Source organism: Pseudophryne corroboree, chromosome 6 (genome assembly GCF_028390025.1).
Source record: "Pseudophryne corroboree isolate aPseCor3 chromosome 6, aPseCor3.hap2, whole genome shotgun sequence".
NCBI lineage: Eukaryota > Metazoa > Chordata > Amphibia > Anura > Myobatrachidae > Pseudophryne > Pseudophryne corroboree.
In genome coordinates, this window is record NC_086449.1 from 602,521,922 (window position 1) to 602,534,661 (window position 12,740).

The 12,740-nt window shown below is 50.4% G+C and overlaps 1 protein-coding gene across 6 annotated transcripts in view; it reads left to right on the forward strand.

Moving 5' to 3' along the window:
- The first annotated feature begins 5,187 nt into the window (after positions 1–5,187).
- The window catches only part of CSNK1A1 (casein kinase 1 alpha 1), a 107,524-nt gene continuing 99,971 nt past the window's right edge, over positions 5,188–12,740 (forward strand). For 2 of the 6 annotated variants that reach the window (XM_063928037.1, XM_063928038.1), the window contains exon 1: positions 5,194–5,976. In XM_063928037.1, the coding sequence (XP_063784107.1) occupies positions 5,854–5,976 (123 nt within the window). In that variant the 5' untranslated portion in view covers positions 5,194–5,853. Of the gene's footprint in view, positions 5,977–12,740 lie in introns of all 6 variants that reach the window. The other 4 variants (XM_063928036.1, XM_063928039.1, XM_063928040.1 and 1 more) reach the window with 4 other exon arrangements.

The window sequence follows — 12,740 nt, forward strand, 5'->3', positions numbered from 1 at the left end:
CAATACTTCCATGTGCCGTTTGGAATCTGCATCACCTGACCACTGTCGTGTCCATAAACATCTTCTGGCAGATATGGACATCGCACTTACTCTTGATGCCAGAGTGCAAATATCCCTCTGTGCATCTCGCATATATAGAAATGCATCCTTTAAATGCTCTATAGTCAATAAAAAACTGTCCCTGTCAAGGGTATCAATATTTTCAGTCAGGGAATCCGACCAAGCCACCCCAGCGCTGCACATCCAGGCTGAGGCGATCGCTGGTCGCAGTATAACACCAGTATGTGTGTATATACTTCTTAGGATATTTTCCAGCCTCCTATCAGCTGGCTCCTTGAGGGCGGCCGTATCTGGAGACGGTAACGCCACTTGTTTTGATAAGCGTGTGAGCGCCTTATCCACCCTAAGGGGTGTTTCCCAACGCGCCCTAACTTCTGGCGGGAAAGGGTATAACGCCAATAAATTTCTATCGGGGAAAACCCACGCATCATCACACACTTCATTTAATTTATCTGATTCAGGAAAAACTACAGGTAGTTTTTTCACACCCCACATAATACCCTCTTTTGTGGTACTTGTAGTATCAGAAATATGTAACACCTCCTTCATTGCCCTTAACATGTAACGTGTGGCCCTAAAAGAAAATTAAGTTTGTTTCTTCACCGTCGACACTGGAGTCAGTGTCCGTGTCGACCGACTGAGGTAAAAAGACGTTTTAACGCCCCTGACGGTGTTTGAGACGCCTGGACAGGTACTAATTGGTTTGCCGGCCGTCTCATGTCGTCAACCGACCTTGCAGCGTGTTGACATTATCACGTAATTCCTTAAATAAGCCATCCATTCCGGTGTCGACTCCCTAGAGAGTGACATCACCATTACAGGCAATTGCTCCGCCTCCTCACCAACATCGTCCTCATACATGCCGACACACACGTACCGACACACAGCACACACACAGGGAATGCTCTGATAGAGGACAGGACCCCACTAGCCCTTTGGAGAGACAGAGGGAGAGTTTGCCAGCACACACCAAAACGCTATAATTATACAGGGACAACCTTTATATAAGTGTTTTTCCCTTATAGCATCTTAATATATATAATCATATCGCCAAATAAGTGCCCCCCCTCTCTGTTTTAACCCTGTTTCTGTAGTGCAGTGCAGGGGAGAGCCTGGAAGCCTTCCCACCAGCATTTCTGTGAGGGAAAATGGCGCTGTGTGCTGAGGAGAATAGGCCCCGCCCCCTTTTCGGCTGGCTTCTTCTCCCGTTTTTCTGAGACCTGGCAGGGGTTAAATACATCCATATAGCCCCAGGGGCTATATGTGATGTATCTTTTAGCCAGTATAGGTATTTCATTGCTGCCCAGGGCGCCCCCCACAGCGCCCTGCACCCTCAGTGACCGCTGGTGTGAAGTGTGTGACAACAATGGCGCACAGCTGCAGTGCTGTGCGCTACCTCATGAAGACTGAAAAGTCTTCTGCCGCCGGTTTCTGGACCTCTTCACTTTTCGGCATCTGCAAGGGGGTCGGCGGCGCGGCTCCGGGACCGGACTCCATGGCTGGGCCTGTGTTCGATCCCTCTGGAGCTAATGGTGTCCAGTAGCCTAAGAAGCCAATCCATCCTGCACGCAGGTGAGTTCACTTCTTCTCCCCTAAGTCCCTCGTTGCAGTGAGCCTGTTGCCAGCAGGACTCACTGTAAAATAAAAAACCTAAAAACTTTTTCCAAGCAGCTCTTTAGGAGAGCCACCTAGATTGCACCCTGCTCGGACGGGCACAAAAACCTAACTGAGGCTTGGAGGAGGGTCATAGGGGGAGGAGCCAGTGCACACCACCTGATCCTAAAGCTTTATTTTTGTGCCCTGTCTCCTGCAGAGCCGCTAATCCCCATGGTCCTGACGGAGTCCCCAGCATCCACTAGGACGTCAGAGAAATTAGATAAATAGTAAGACTCTTGCTATGGGCAACACCTCTACTTCCAAAATCACTGGATTATCAGTGCATGCAAGGCCAAGTCCCTGCCAGCGGGTGCAGTATGTGATGCCGGGGGCCAGCATACCGGCGCCGGAATCCCGACCGCCAGCATACTGACAGCTCGGCGAGCGCAAATAAGCCCCTTGCGGGCTCGCCACGCTGCAGGCACGGTTGTGCGCTATCTATTCTCCCTCCAGGGGGGTCGTGGACCCCCAAGAGGGAGAAAAGATGTCGGTATGCCGGCAGTCGGGATTCCGGCACCGGTATGGTGGTCGTCAGAAGCCTGGCCGATCGGGAAACGCAAACATGCCATGCCCATTTTCCGAGACGTCCGATGACCTCGCCTGCATTTCCTGATTGCGTAGGCAGGGGTCAACCTCTATTCGGTCACAACTGATTTGCGATCAAATCACGGGGCAGCGCCACACATGCTGGGCGGCTTTGCCTTGTGCTGGGTCGCAAATTTTTATGCGAGCGCAAAACCTGTATCAACTCTGATTAAACTTGCACAGGAAGCAGAAACTGACCCATGGACAGAAGGATGTGTCCTCTGGGAAGAAGGATGTGTCCCCTGGGCCATACATTCACCTAGCTTTAGATGTCTGCCTCATCATTCATACTGCTTTCAGATCGCAAATGCTGGGTAACACCCGGGAACTGGAAACGGGTCTTTCCCAGGGGCAACCTGCCATTGGACCCTGAGAACTGGATTCTATCGGGGGCAGCGCTGGGAGATGAGAACATCTCCGCGCTGCCTCTCCCTATGCTGTGAACGGGTACCAGGTTGCATCAACCCAGGTAACCCGTTCACACTACACCTGACCCGGTAATAACCCTTCTTTATTCCTGGGTTCAATTACTGGGTCAAGCTACCCGAGAATTTAGGAGTGACCCTTTCAGACCGCACAGCGACCCGCGTCGAGCCAGCAAAATACCGGGTCGATACCAGGTTGTTTTTGCGGTCTGAAAGGGGTATCACTGAGGCACTAAGGTCCTACAGAGCTCCCTTTGGCGATGGAATTCTTGTAAGTAGGTGCTTAGCGTGGTTGGAGCAAGCACTCTGGACACCCGGTGCAGGGTTGCTGTGGGCACTGGTGCCGCTAGATTTATCATTTATATGATGCTGGGACACTTATTGCCACCGCGTAGGTGGGCCAAACTTAAATTTTTCAGCATTCTATACATTGGAGAACCTCCCATGCTTGTGAGAACAAATTATATTTTTTTGTGGTCTATAAAAAGTAGCAGTGAGTTCTGTATAATTAAAATTACCTGTGATAAATTAGGATCTAATTAATTGTAGCCACTGCCACTCCTGCAATTAACACACGATAGCTACAATAACAGAAAATAGTTTTTATAGTTTTACCGAAGGAAAAAATGCTTTCTTTTAACAATAGCAAAGACAATTGTGGCTGTAAATATCACAAGCGGCTGCTGCGACCCGAAGAATTGCGCTGGTTTGGCTGCAGGAGGTCAACTCTAATTTATGACTCAGCGATGCTATCGCAATTAACTTGCAATTGCATAGCTGGGCGCCAATCAGCATGCTGGGCGACCCCAAGCATGCGATAGGATGTAGCGGGAAGCAGACGCCATACCCCTATTCGGGATCCCGGACATCACAATTATGGTGGCCAATCCCGGGATTGGGGGGATCCCGGAATTTAGGGCCAAAAATGGCCAGGATTCAATCCTGGGATTGGAAGCTCCAATCCCGGGGATTGAGGGATCAGCGTTGAGCGTCCACAGGACGCTCAAACGCTGCCCGGCTTCCTTCTTCCGGGTCCCCAGCGCAGCATGAGAGGTCACGCTGCGCTGTCATGGGTGGTGTGGGGCAAGGGGACGGCCACCTAGCTAAAAGCCAATACCAGGATTGCCCATTTTTCAATCCCGATACCCGGGATTGAAAAAATGGCCCAGGATTGGCTTCCCTAGTCACAATGCCGACGCTGGAATCCCGACTGGCGGTGAAATACAAATGCCACAGGATTTCCTCCCTCTGAGTCTCCACGACACCCATAGAGGGAGAATAAATCCTGTGGCAAGCGCAGCGAGCCGTGCCTGCAACGCAGTGAGCCCGTGAGGGGCTTTCTAGCGCTTGCCCTGCTGCCGGCATACCAGTGACCGGGATCCCACTGTCAGTATACTGACGGTCAGGATCCCGCCCACCAGCTTTGCATACCGATCCCGATATAGTAGCAGATTCTGCTATTCGGACCCTATTTAGCTTCAGTTGGCTAATTTAGCAAAACTGCAACTGCTCACACTCACATTCTGAGGACTGCCCAGCATACTTTTGGCCGCCAGTGAGTCAATCACAATTCAAGTGCAATCACATCTCTATCCCTGGAATGTGATGCCAACCCTACCTGCGCTTCCTGGCTGCGAAGGATAGCACAGTGCGGCCATCTTGCCGTCACAACAATGGGCAGGTGCATGCCAGTTTTCGGCACCACACTGCAACGTTGTCAATCAGTCAGAGGCAATCACATTGCATGGACAACACACGCGCAGAACGAGACCAGCGCTTGCACACTGGCCTGAAATACGGGAGAATGCGATTGCAGTATTGAATATGGCCCATTTAGCAGAGTCTGCTACGGAACCTGAATCAGGTCCATTGTCTGCTGGCATACCTCCCAACATGACCCTCTCCAGGAGGGACACAATGCTCTGCTTCTGGACTTTTCTCTTAATGTATGATTGCCGGCACCTGTGTAGAACAGGTTAATGGATAAGAAAGGTGTTTCAGAACAGGTGATGGCAATCATACATTAAGAGGGAAGTCCAGGAGCAGAGCACTGTGTCCCTTCTGCTGAGGGTCATGTTGGGAGGTATGTAGCTGGTAACTGCACACATACCGCTGCACGACCGTCTCTGATAGAATGGCGGCAGTAACACGTGAGGCAAGTGCGGGCGGGTATGAGTGACGGCCGGGCCGGCCTGAGCTGGTTATTAAGGCGGCGGCTTCGGGGAGTGTCTGACACCGAGTCGTCATCTCCCCAGCGGCAGCGCCGCCATTTTTCCCCTGGCCCACCGCGCTGTGTGGCGGGAATGGCTGGAGCTAGCCGCCATTTTGTCTGTAGTCACCGCCGCCATGACGTTTCGCTAATTTACAGTTGACACTTAAAAAGTATAAGTAATAGCGGTTGTAGGGCGCACGGAGGCTGCGCTAGGGCGCAAGACAGTTCTTATGTGATGAAAACTTGAATGCGATATAGTGAGGTGTCGCCCCGTTGCTACAGCCCGGACTCCCGCTGGGCTGGTGTGACCGTGTAGCAGCGTCATTCCTGCCCCCTTGTATACTACATGTTCTAAATCTATACACGACGACGCAAGTATTCAGCGCCCGGGACAAATATGGCCGCCAGACCACTGGGCGTGTGAGTGACGCCACACATAGAGGTGACGGAGGGGGCGGGCCCAGGGGCTGGCGGCGGCTGAGGACGCGGCTTGCAGCAGCAGTAGTAACATCGCCCTCCCATCGGCTGTACCCAGGCTTCACTGCGGCGCGGAGGAGGGCATTTTGTGGTGAGGGAGAGAAAGCGGGGGGAGCAGGAAGAAGAGAACACAAGATGGCGGCCTAAGGCAGGAACGGAGGGCTGCGGCAGAGACACAGGGAGGGAAGAGCACACAGCTGCCGGCGCGGAAGGGTCCGGGAGGCTCGGCAGGGCCACACACAGCTTGGGCGCAGGGACAACGAGGCTGAGGGGAGCGGCGGCGAGGATTCCCGCTCATCTCTACGCCGAACAAAGAGTCCGGAGACCGAGCCCCCCGGTACCCTGGAATATCCCCGCCCTCACCCCGGGGCCCCGCTCGCATCCTGCACGGCCTGCTCCTAGCTTCCCGGACTCGCCCTAGCCCTACTGCCGCGGATCATGGCGAGCAGCAGCGGCTCCAAGGCCGAGTTTATAGTCGGCGGGAAGTACAAGCTGGTGCGGAAGATCGGCTCCGGCTCGTTCGGGGACATCTACCTGGCGATCAACATCACCAATGGCGAGGTAATGAGGCGTCTGCTAGCGCCCCCTGCTGGCTGCGCTATGTGCCCCGCTGCTGGATGTGCGGGCTCTGTTCCGGCCTCTGCGCGGGGATGGCTGCCTGCGGCCCCGCAGCTTCTCCCCCATGTTAATAGTCTGCCTACATGCTGATTTTGCCCCTTGGTAGCTCCGTATACAGCACCAGCCTTTCCTGTGGCCGATCTCCTGCCTGTACTGCCCTGTGCCTATGGGGCTCACACATATGTTGCTGGTAAAGGCGTTACGGGAGCGGGCTGGGCAGATGGCGGCGTACAGCGGGCAGGCGGCCTCTGCATCACCCTGTGTGTGCCGCGCTGTAAGCCGGCGTGAGTGTGGGTGACCGCCTGTGGCCACTGCCAGCGCTGTGCATGGCTGTTCAGTGTTGCCAGGGCTGGGGGCAGAAGGGGAACCTGTTACGGTTTTTAAATTGTGGGTTCTATTTAGTAAGCCTTGGATGGAGCTAAAGTCACTGGAGATAAAGTACCAGCCAATCAGCTCCTAACTGCCATGTCACAGGCTCTGTTTGAAAAATGACAGGAGCTGATTGGCTGTTACTTTATCTCCAGTGACTTTATCTCCATCCAAGGCTTAATAAATAGACCCCTGCGTTACAAGTTTAAATAGCACTGATATGCGCAGTCCCAGCTTCCATACAGTGCTGAGGTGTGACATCATTATCTGTGAGGTTCCATGGCTGCCTGTGTTGCGTACACACACCAGTAACCATGCCCATTGCTCATACCTCTATAAGGTGCAGGCAGAAATGGGTAAACTCACTAGTTTAAACACCCACAAAACTTTATTTTAAGGTTCAGTTTTTATTCAGTTACACAGCGTATGCTCACTTGTTTCCATTGGTAAATATTGACCTGTTTTACTTCTGGGTCACAGAGAAACTTGTTTTATGATCATATGATGTTGGTAGCTCTTTTTCCTGGAAGATTACGCATATGTTCTTATTTTAGCTTTGAGCAAGCAGCGGTGATCAAGATTGAAATGCATACGCTTGCGGACAAAGGTTTCTCAGAATCACTTTATATGCACCCTACATCTCTTATGAAAACCATATGAATTCTCACAATGGTTAGAGTTGGTTTCTCATCGCCATGGGTTTATTTCCGAACAGGGCCAAATTGGTTTTTGTTTACCCCATAACTTTTTTTTCCTGGTTTACCTACATGGTCCAAAAATATACTAGAGGGTGACTGAATGGGCACTAGTTTTGCGTGTGCCAGAGAATTTGGGGGTAGATGTATTAACATGTAGAAGGCGTAAGGAAGTGATAAACCAGTGATAAAGCAGTGTTAAGTGCAAGGTGATAATGTACCAGTCAATTATCTCCTAACTGTTCATTTACATATTGGAGCTGATTGGCTGGTGCGTTTATCACCTTGTACATATCACTGGTTTATCACTTCCTTATGCCTTCTCCAGGTTAATACATCTGCCCCTTGGACTGCAATTTCTTGGGGGCAGGGACTTGGGTCCACTGGGCAGTGAAAGTGTTTAAAGCACTGTATAATATAAGGTTGTGCTGTATAAATAATATTTAGATAATGACAATATAACATGAATAAAAGTAGAAACCACATGTGGCTTTCAACAAAAAACAACTTTCATTTAAAGTTCATACCAAACTGTTCCGACACACAGACTAATGAGGAAGTATTAACATTACCTAACAGTTTCTTAATCTGGGCAAGTGTCGTCTGTTTATGGCCATGCTAATACCTATTTGTTGTAGCTCTAGTCATTCATGGCATGGTAATTCAGTAAATTTGCAAACTCCAAGATTAGGATTTCTTTTTAAGGCCCTTGGCCACTGAAGTCAGGGTACGGCAAACTTTTTATTCTCTACTAAAAATATGTAAACTTGTTCAGGCTTGGCATTCATTGGTTCCAGTATCCCATACCCACCTGCCATTAACTGTGTTTTATGTTGCAGCGCAATTTTCTGATGCTGCTTTCGCCATACACTTGTATTATACAAGTGAACGTGTTCAGATCAGTGGAGTATACCCCAGTGGCTCCCTTCCGCTGACCACAAGTGTAAGCACTTGTCCACAGCTCTTCATTTGGTCTTGCCAATGTTTAACACAAAGCTATTAGGACAGTATGGATGGTGTAATGGTTAGCATTACTACCTCATAGCACTAAGGTCATGGGTTCGATTCCCACCATGGCCCTAACTGTGTGGCGTTTGTATATTCTCCCCGTACTTGCGTGGGTTTCCTCCGGGTACTCCGGTTTCCTCCCACAATCCAAAAATATACTGGTAGGTTAATTGGCTTCCAACAAAAATTAACCCTAGTGCGAATGTGTGTACATGTGGTAGGGTATATAGATTGTAAGCTCCATTGGGGCAGGGACTGATGTGAATGGCCAAATATTCTCTGTAAAGCGCTGTGGAATATGTGTGCGCTATATAAATAACTGGTAATAATAAATAATTATCTGTAACCTGCTACCAGCTACATCAAAAAATTTTCAGATACACATGTATCATTACATGAAAGGATTTGTTTTTATAATTGAGGTGAATATATATGGCTCTATAGTTCACGCCTGGCCAATGATGGCTCTCCAGCTGCTGTGACACTAGATATCCTAGCATGCCTTGCCACAGTTTTGCTATTAGAAAGTGCTAAAACTGTGGTAGGGCATGCTGGGATATGTGCTTTCACAACAGCTGGAGAGCCCTAGGTTGTCCAGGCCTGCTTAAATTAATCCTTTGTAATAATGGGGGTGATGTATGAAAAAACATCCTAACGGACGTTGTGTCCAGGGGCGTATCACATTATCATGGTGATACGCCCGCAGCCGCCGCCACAATGTATGATTAAGGCCCCCGCCGATGTGGAAGGGCGTTATCCTACCTGTCCCGCGGTAGCGCACCCCCCACATCGGCTCGGCCGGGTTCAGCGCCGCAGTCTGTGCGCATGCGCACTTCTCTCCTGCTTCCTGTCTGCGCCGCAGGAGGCCCCCGGCGCATGCGCGGTGATGTTTGTGGACCAGCAGATTACTGGCCACGAACAGTAAAGTTTGTTGAAAAAAAGAAAAAAAAACTCAGCGAGTGCACATTTCGCACTCATCGTCTGCCTGGGGGAGGCGTTACGCCCGGCGTCCACAAGAGACGAAAAGTGACAGCAGAGGCAATCATACATTGCCTCTGCTCTTCGTCTCCCATCCAGTACTGCGGAGAAGTGGTAAGTGGCGGGGGCGCACGGCGGCCAGGGCATACGGCGCTAACATGCCGATCATACATATGGATGCTGCGCTAAATGCTGCCTTAAGGTGCGCTGTGGTCAGCGGGAACCACAGCGCACTTTCACACATCTGGCCCACTGTATCCTAAGTTCAGACTAAAGGCTCCCATATATATTAGTGCTGATTGTATCGGGAGAATCAAGTTTTTTTTTAATCTAGTTTAATATTCCTAATTCGTCGATCCAGGTATCGTGTGGGTCAGGAAATCGCAACAAGATGCATGGTTGTGTGGCGTCATCCATCTCAAAACATCCTTTCAGTCTCTGGACTCGGTATATTAGCCACGAGTAGATGCAGCTATTTGCCGCACATATGGTACCTCCGGCCTCATTTGTGAGGGGGGGGGGGGGGGGGGGTGTTGTTTTATGCATCGAATATCCCATCTAAAGTGGCGGTTGGCAGTGGGAGCAATTTTTTTTTTTTTTTTTTTGAGGGGTGGGGGTGTTTTTGGGCCAATCACGCGCAGGCAGTCCGGGATTTGCCACATATAGCTGCTTAACTTAACTAAAGTGCTGGGTGCGGGCTGAAATGCTGGCATCGGAATCTGTTAGTGCTTGAACGAGCAACAAATCACTTGCTTCATTGGGCACCTAAAACAATTTATTTCTTCCTCATAGATTTGTTTGCAGCCTCCTAGGGCTGCGTATAAAATTTAGCAAGTCAGTGGTGAGATCAGGCTGTGAGACGGCCGAGTTGCAGTACTAGTGCCTGAGTTTCCACTACTGCAATGGCAACTCGCCTCCCTCCCCGCTTGCTTCTAATAGGATTGGGCCCTATAAATATAATTTTAAGGTAATGCAATCATAACAATAAATTGATCACAAAGCCTTATCTAATGTGTTATCCACATATGCGTACAGAGAAGTTGCGAGGGGAACTGATGTAATTCTTCCTCTAAACGCTAAAAGCAGAGTCTAGTTTCGAGGAGATGTTCCAACTGCCCCGACTAGTGCATCGAAGTCTGTTAGGGACGCAGAATAGTCTGGCAGTGAGGGGTTTCACAGGTGGCTGAGCCACTAGTCTCCTGGTCGGATCAACAGCGTGCCGGAGAGCTAAGCCGTGTTTCTCTGACGTCCTAAGTGGATGCTGGGGACTCCGTCAGGACCATGGGGATTAGCGGCTCCGCAGGAGACAGGGCACAAAAGTAAAAGCTTTAGGATCAGGTGGTGTGCACTGGCTCCTCCCCCTATGACCCTCCTCCAAGCCTCAGTTAGATTTTTGTGCCCGGCCGAGAAGGGTGCAATCTAGGTGGCTCTCCTAAAGAGCTGCTTAGAGTAAAAGTTTGTTAGGTTTTTTTATTTTCAGTGAGTCCTGCTGGCAACAGGCTCACTGCTACGAGGGACTTAGGGGAGAGAAGTGAACTCACCTGCGTGCAGGATGGATTGGCTTCTTAGGCTACTGGACACCATTAGCTCCAGAGGGAGTCGAGACACAGGTCTCACCCTGGGGTTCGTCCCGGAGCCGCGCCGCCGACCCCCCTTGCAGATGCCGAAAAGTGAAGGTCCAGAAACGGCGGCAGAAGACTCTTCAGTCTTCATAAGGTAGCGCACAGCACTGCAGCTGTGCGCCATTGTTGTCAGCACACTTCATAGCAGCGGTCACTGAGGGTGCAGGGCGCTGGGGGGGGGCGCCCTGGGCAGCAATGATAGTACCTTATTCTGGCTAAAAATACATCACATATAGCCCCTGGGGGCTATATGGATGTATTTAACCCCTGCCAGGTCTCAGAAAAACGGGAGAAGAAGCCCGCCGAAAAGGGGGCGGGGCCTATTCTCCTCAGCACACAGCGCCATTTTCCCTCACAGAAATGCTGGTGGGAAGGCTCCCAGGCTCTCCCCTGCACTGCACTACAGAAACAGGGTTAAAACAGAGAGGGGGGGCACTTATTTGGCGATATGTGTGTATATATATATATATATTAAAATGCTATAAGGGAAAAACACTTATATAAAGGTTGTCCCTGTATAATTATAGCGTTTTTGGTGTGTGCTGGCAAACTCTCCCTCTGTCTCCCCAAAGGGCTAGTGGGGTCCTGTCCTCTATCAGAGCATTCCCTGTGTGTGTGCTGTGTCGGTACGTGTGTGTCGACATGTATGAGGACGATGTTGGTGAGGAGGCGGAGCAATTGCCTGAAATGGTGATGTCACTCTCTAGGGAGTCGACACCGGAATGGATGGCTTATTTAAGGAATTACGTGATAATGTCAACACGCTGCAAGGTCGGTTGACGACATGAGACGGCCGGCAAACAAATTAGTACCTGTCCAGGCGTCTCAAACACCGTCAGGGGCTGTAAAACACTCATTTACCTCAGTCGGTCGACACAGACACGGACACTGACTCCAGTGTCGACGGTGAAGAAACAAACGTAATTTTCTTTTAGGGCCACACGTTACATGTTAAGGGCAATGAAGGAGGTGTTACATATTTCTGATACTACAAGTACCACAAGAAGGGTATTATGTGGGGTGTGAAAAAACTACCTGTAGTTTTTCCTGAATCAGATAAATTAAATGAAGTGTGTGATGATGCGTGGGTTTCCCCCGATAGAAAATTATTGGCGGTATACCCTTTCCCGCCAGAAGTTAGGGCGCGTTGGGAAACACCCTTTAGGGTGGATAAGGCGCTCACACGCTTATAAAAACAAGTGGCGGTACCGTCTCCAGATAGGGCCGCCCTCAAGGAGCCAGCTGAGAGGCTGGAAAATATCCTAAAAAGGTATATACACACATACTGGTGTTATAGTGCGACCAGCGATCGCCTCAGCCTGGATGTACAGCGCTGGGGTGGCTTGGTCGGATTCCCTGACTGAAAATATTGATACCCTTGACAGGGACAGTATTTTATTGACTATAGAGCATTTAAAGGATGCATTTCTATATATGCGAGATGCACAGAGGGATATTTGCACTCTGGCATCAAGAGTAAGTGCGATGTCCATATCTGCCAGAAGATGTTTATGGACACGACAGTGGTCAGGTGATGCAGATTCCAAACGGCACATGGAAGTATTGCCGTATAAAGGGGAGGAGTTATTTGGGGTCGGTCCATCGGACCTGGTGGCCTCGGCAACAGCTGGAAAATCCACCTTTTTTACCCCAAATCACATCTCAGCAGAAAAAGACACCGTCTTTTCAGCCTCAGTCCTTTCGTCCCCATAAGGGCAAGCGGGCAAAAGGCCAATCATATCTGCCCAGGGATAGAGGAAAGGGAAGAAGACTGCAGCAGGCAGCCCATTCCCAGGAACAGAAGCCCTCCACAGCTTCTGCCAAGTCCTCAGCATGACGCTGGGGCCGTACAAGCGGACTCAAGTGCGGTGGGGGGTCGTCTCAAGAGTTTCAGCGCGTAGTGGGCTCACTTGCAAGTGGACCCCTGGATCCTACAAGTAGTATCCCAGGGGTACAGACTGGAGATTCGAGACGTCTCCCCCTCGCAGGCTCCTGATGTCTGCTTTACCAACGTCTTCCTCCGACAGGGAGGCAG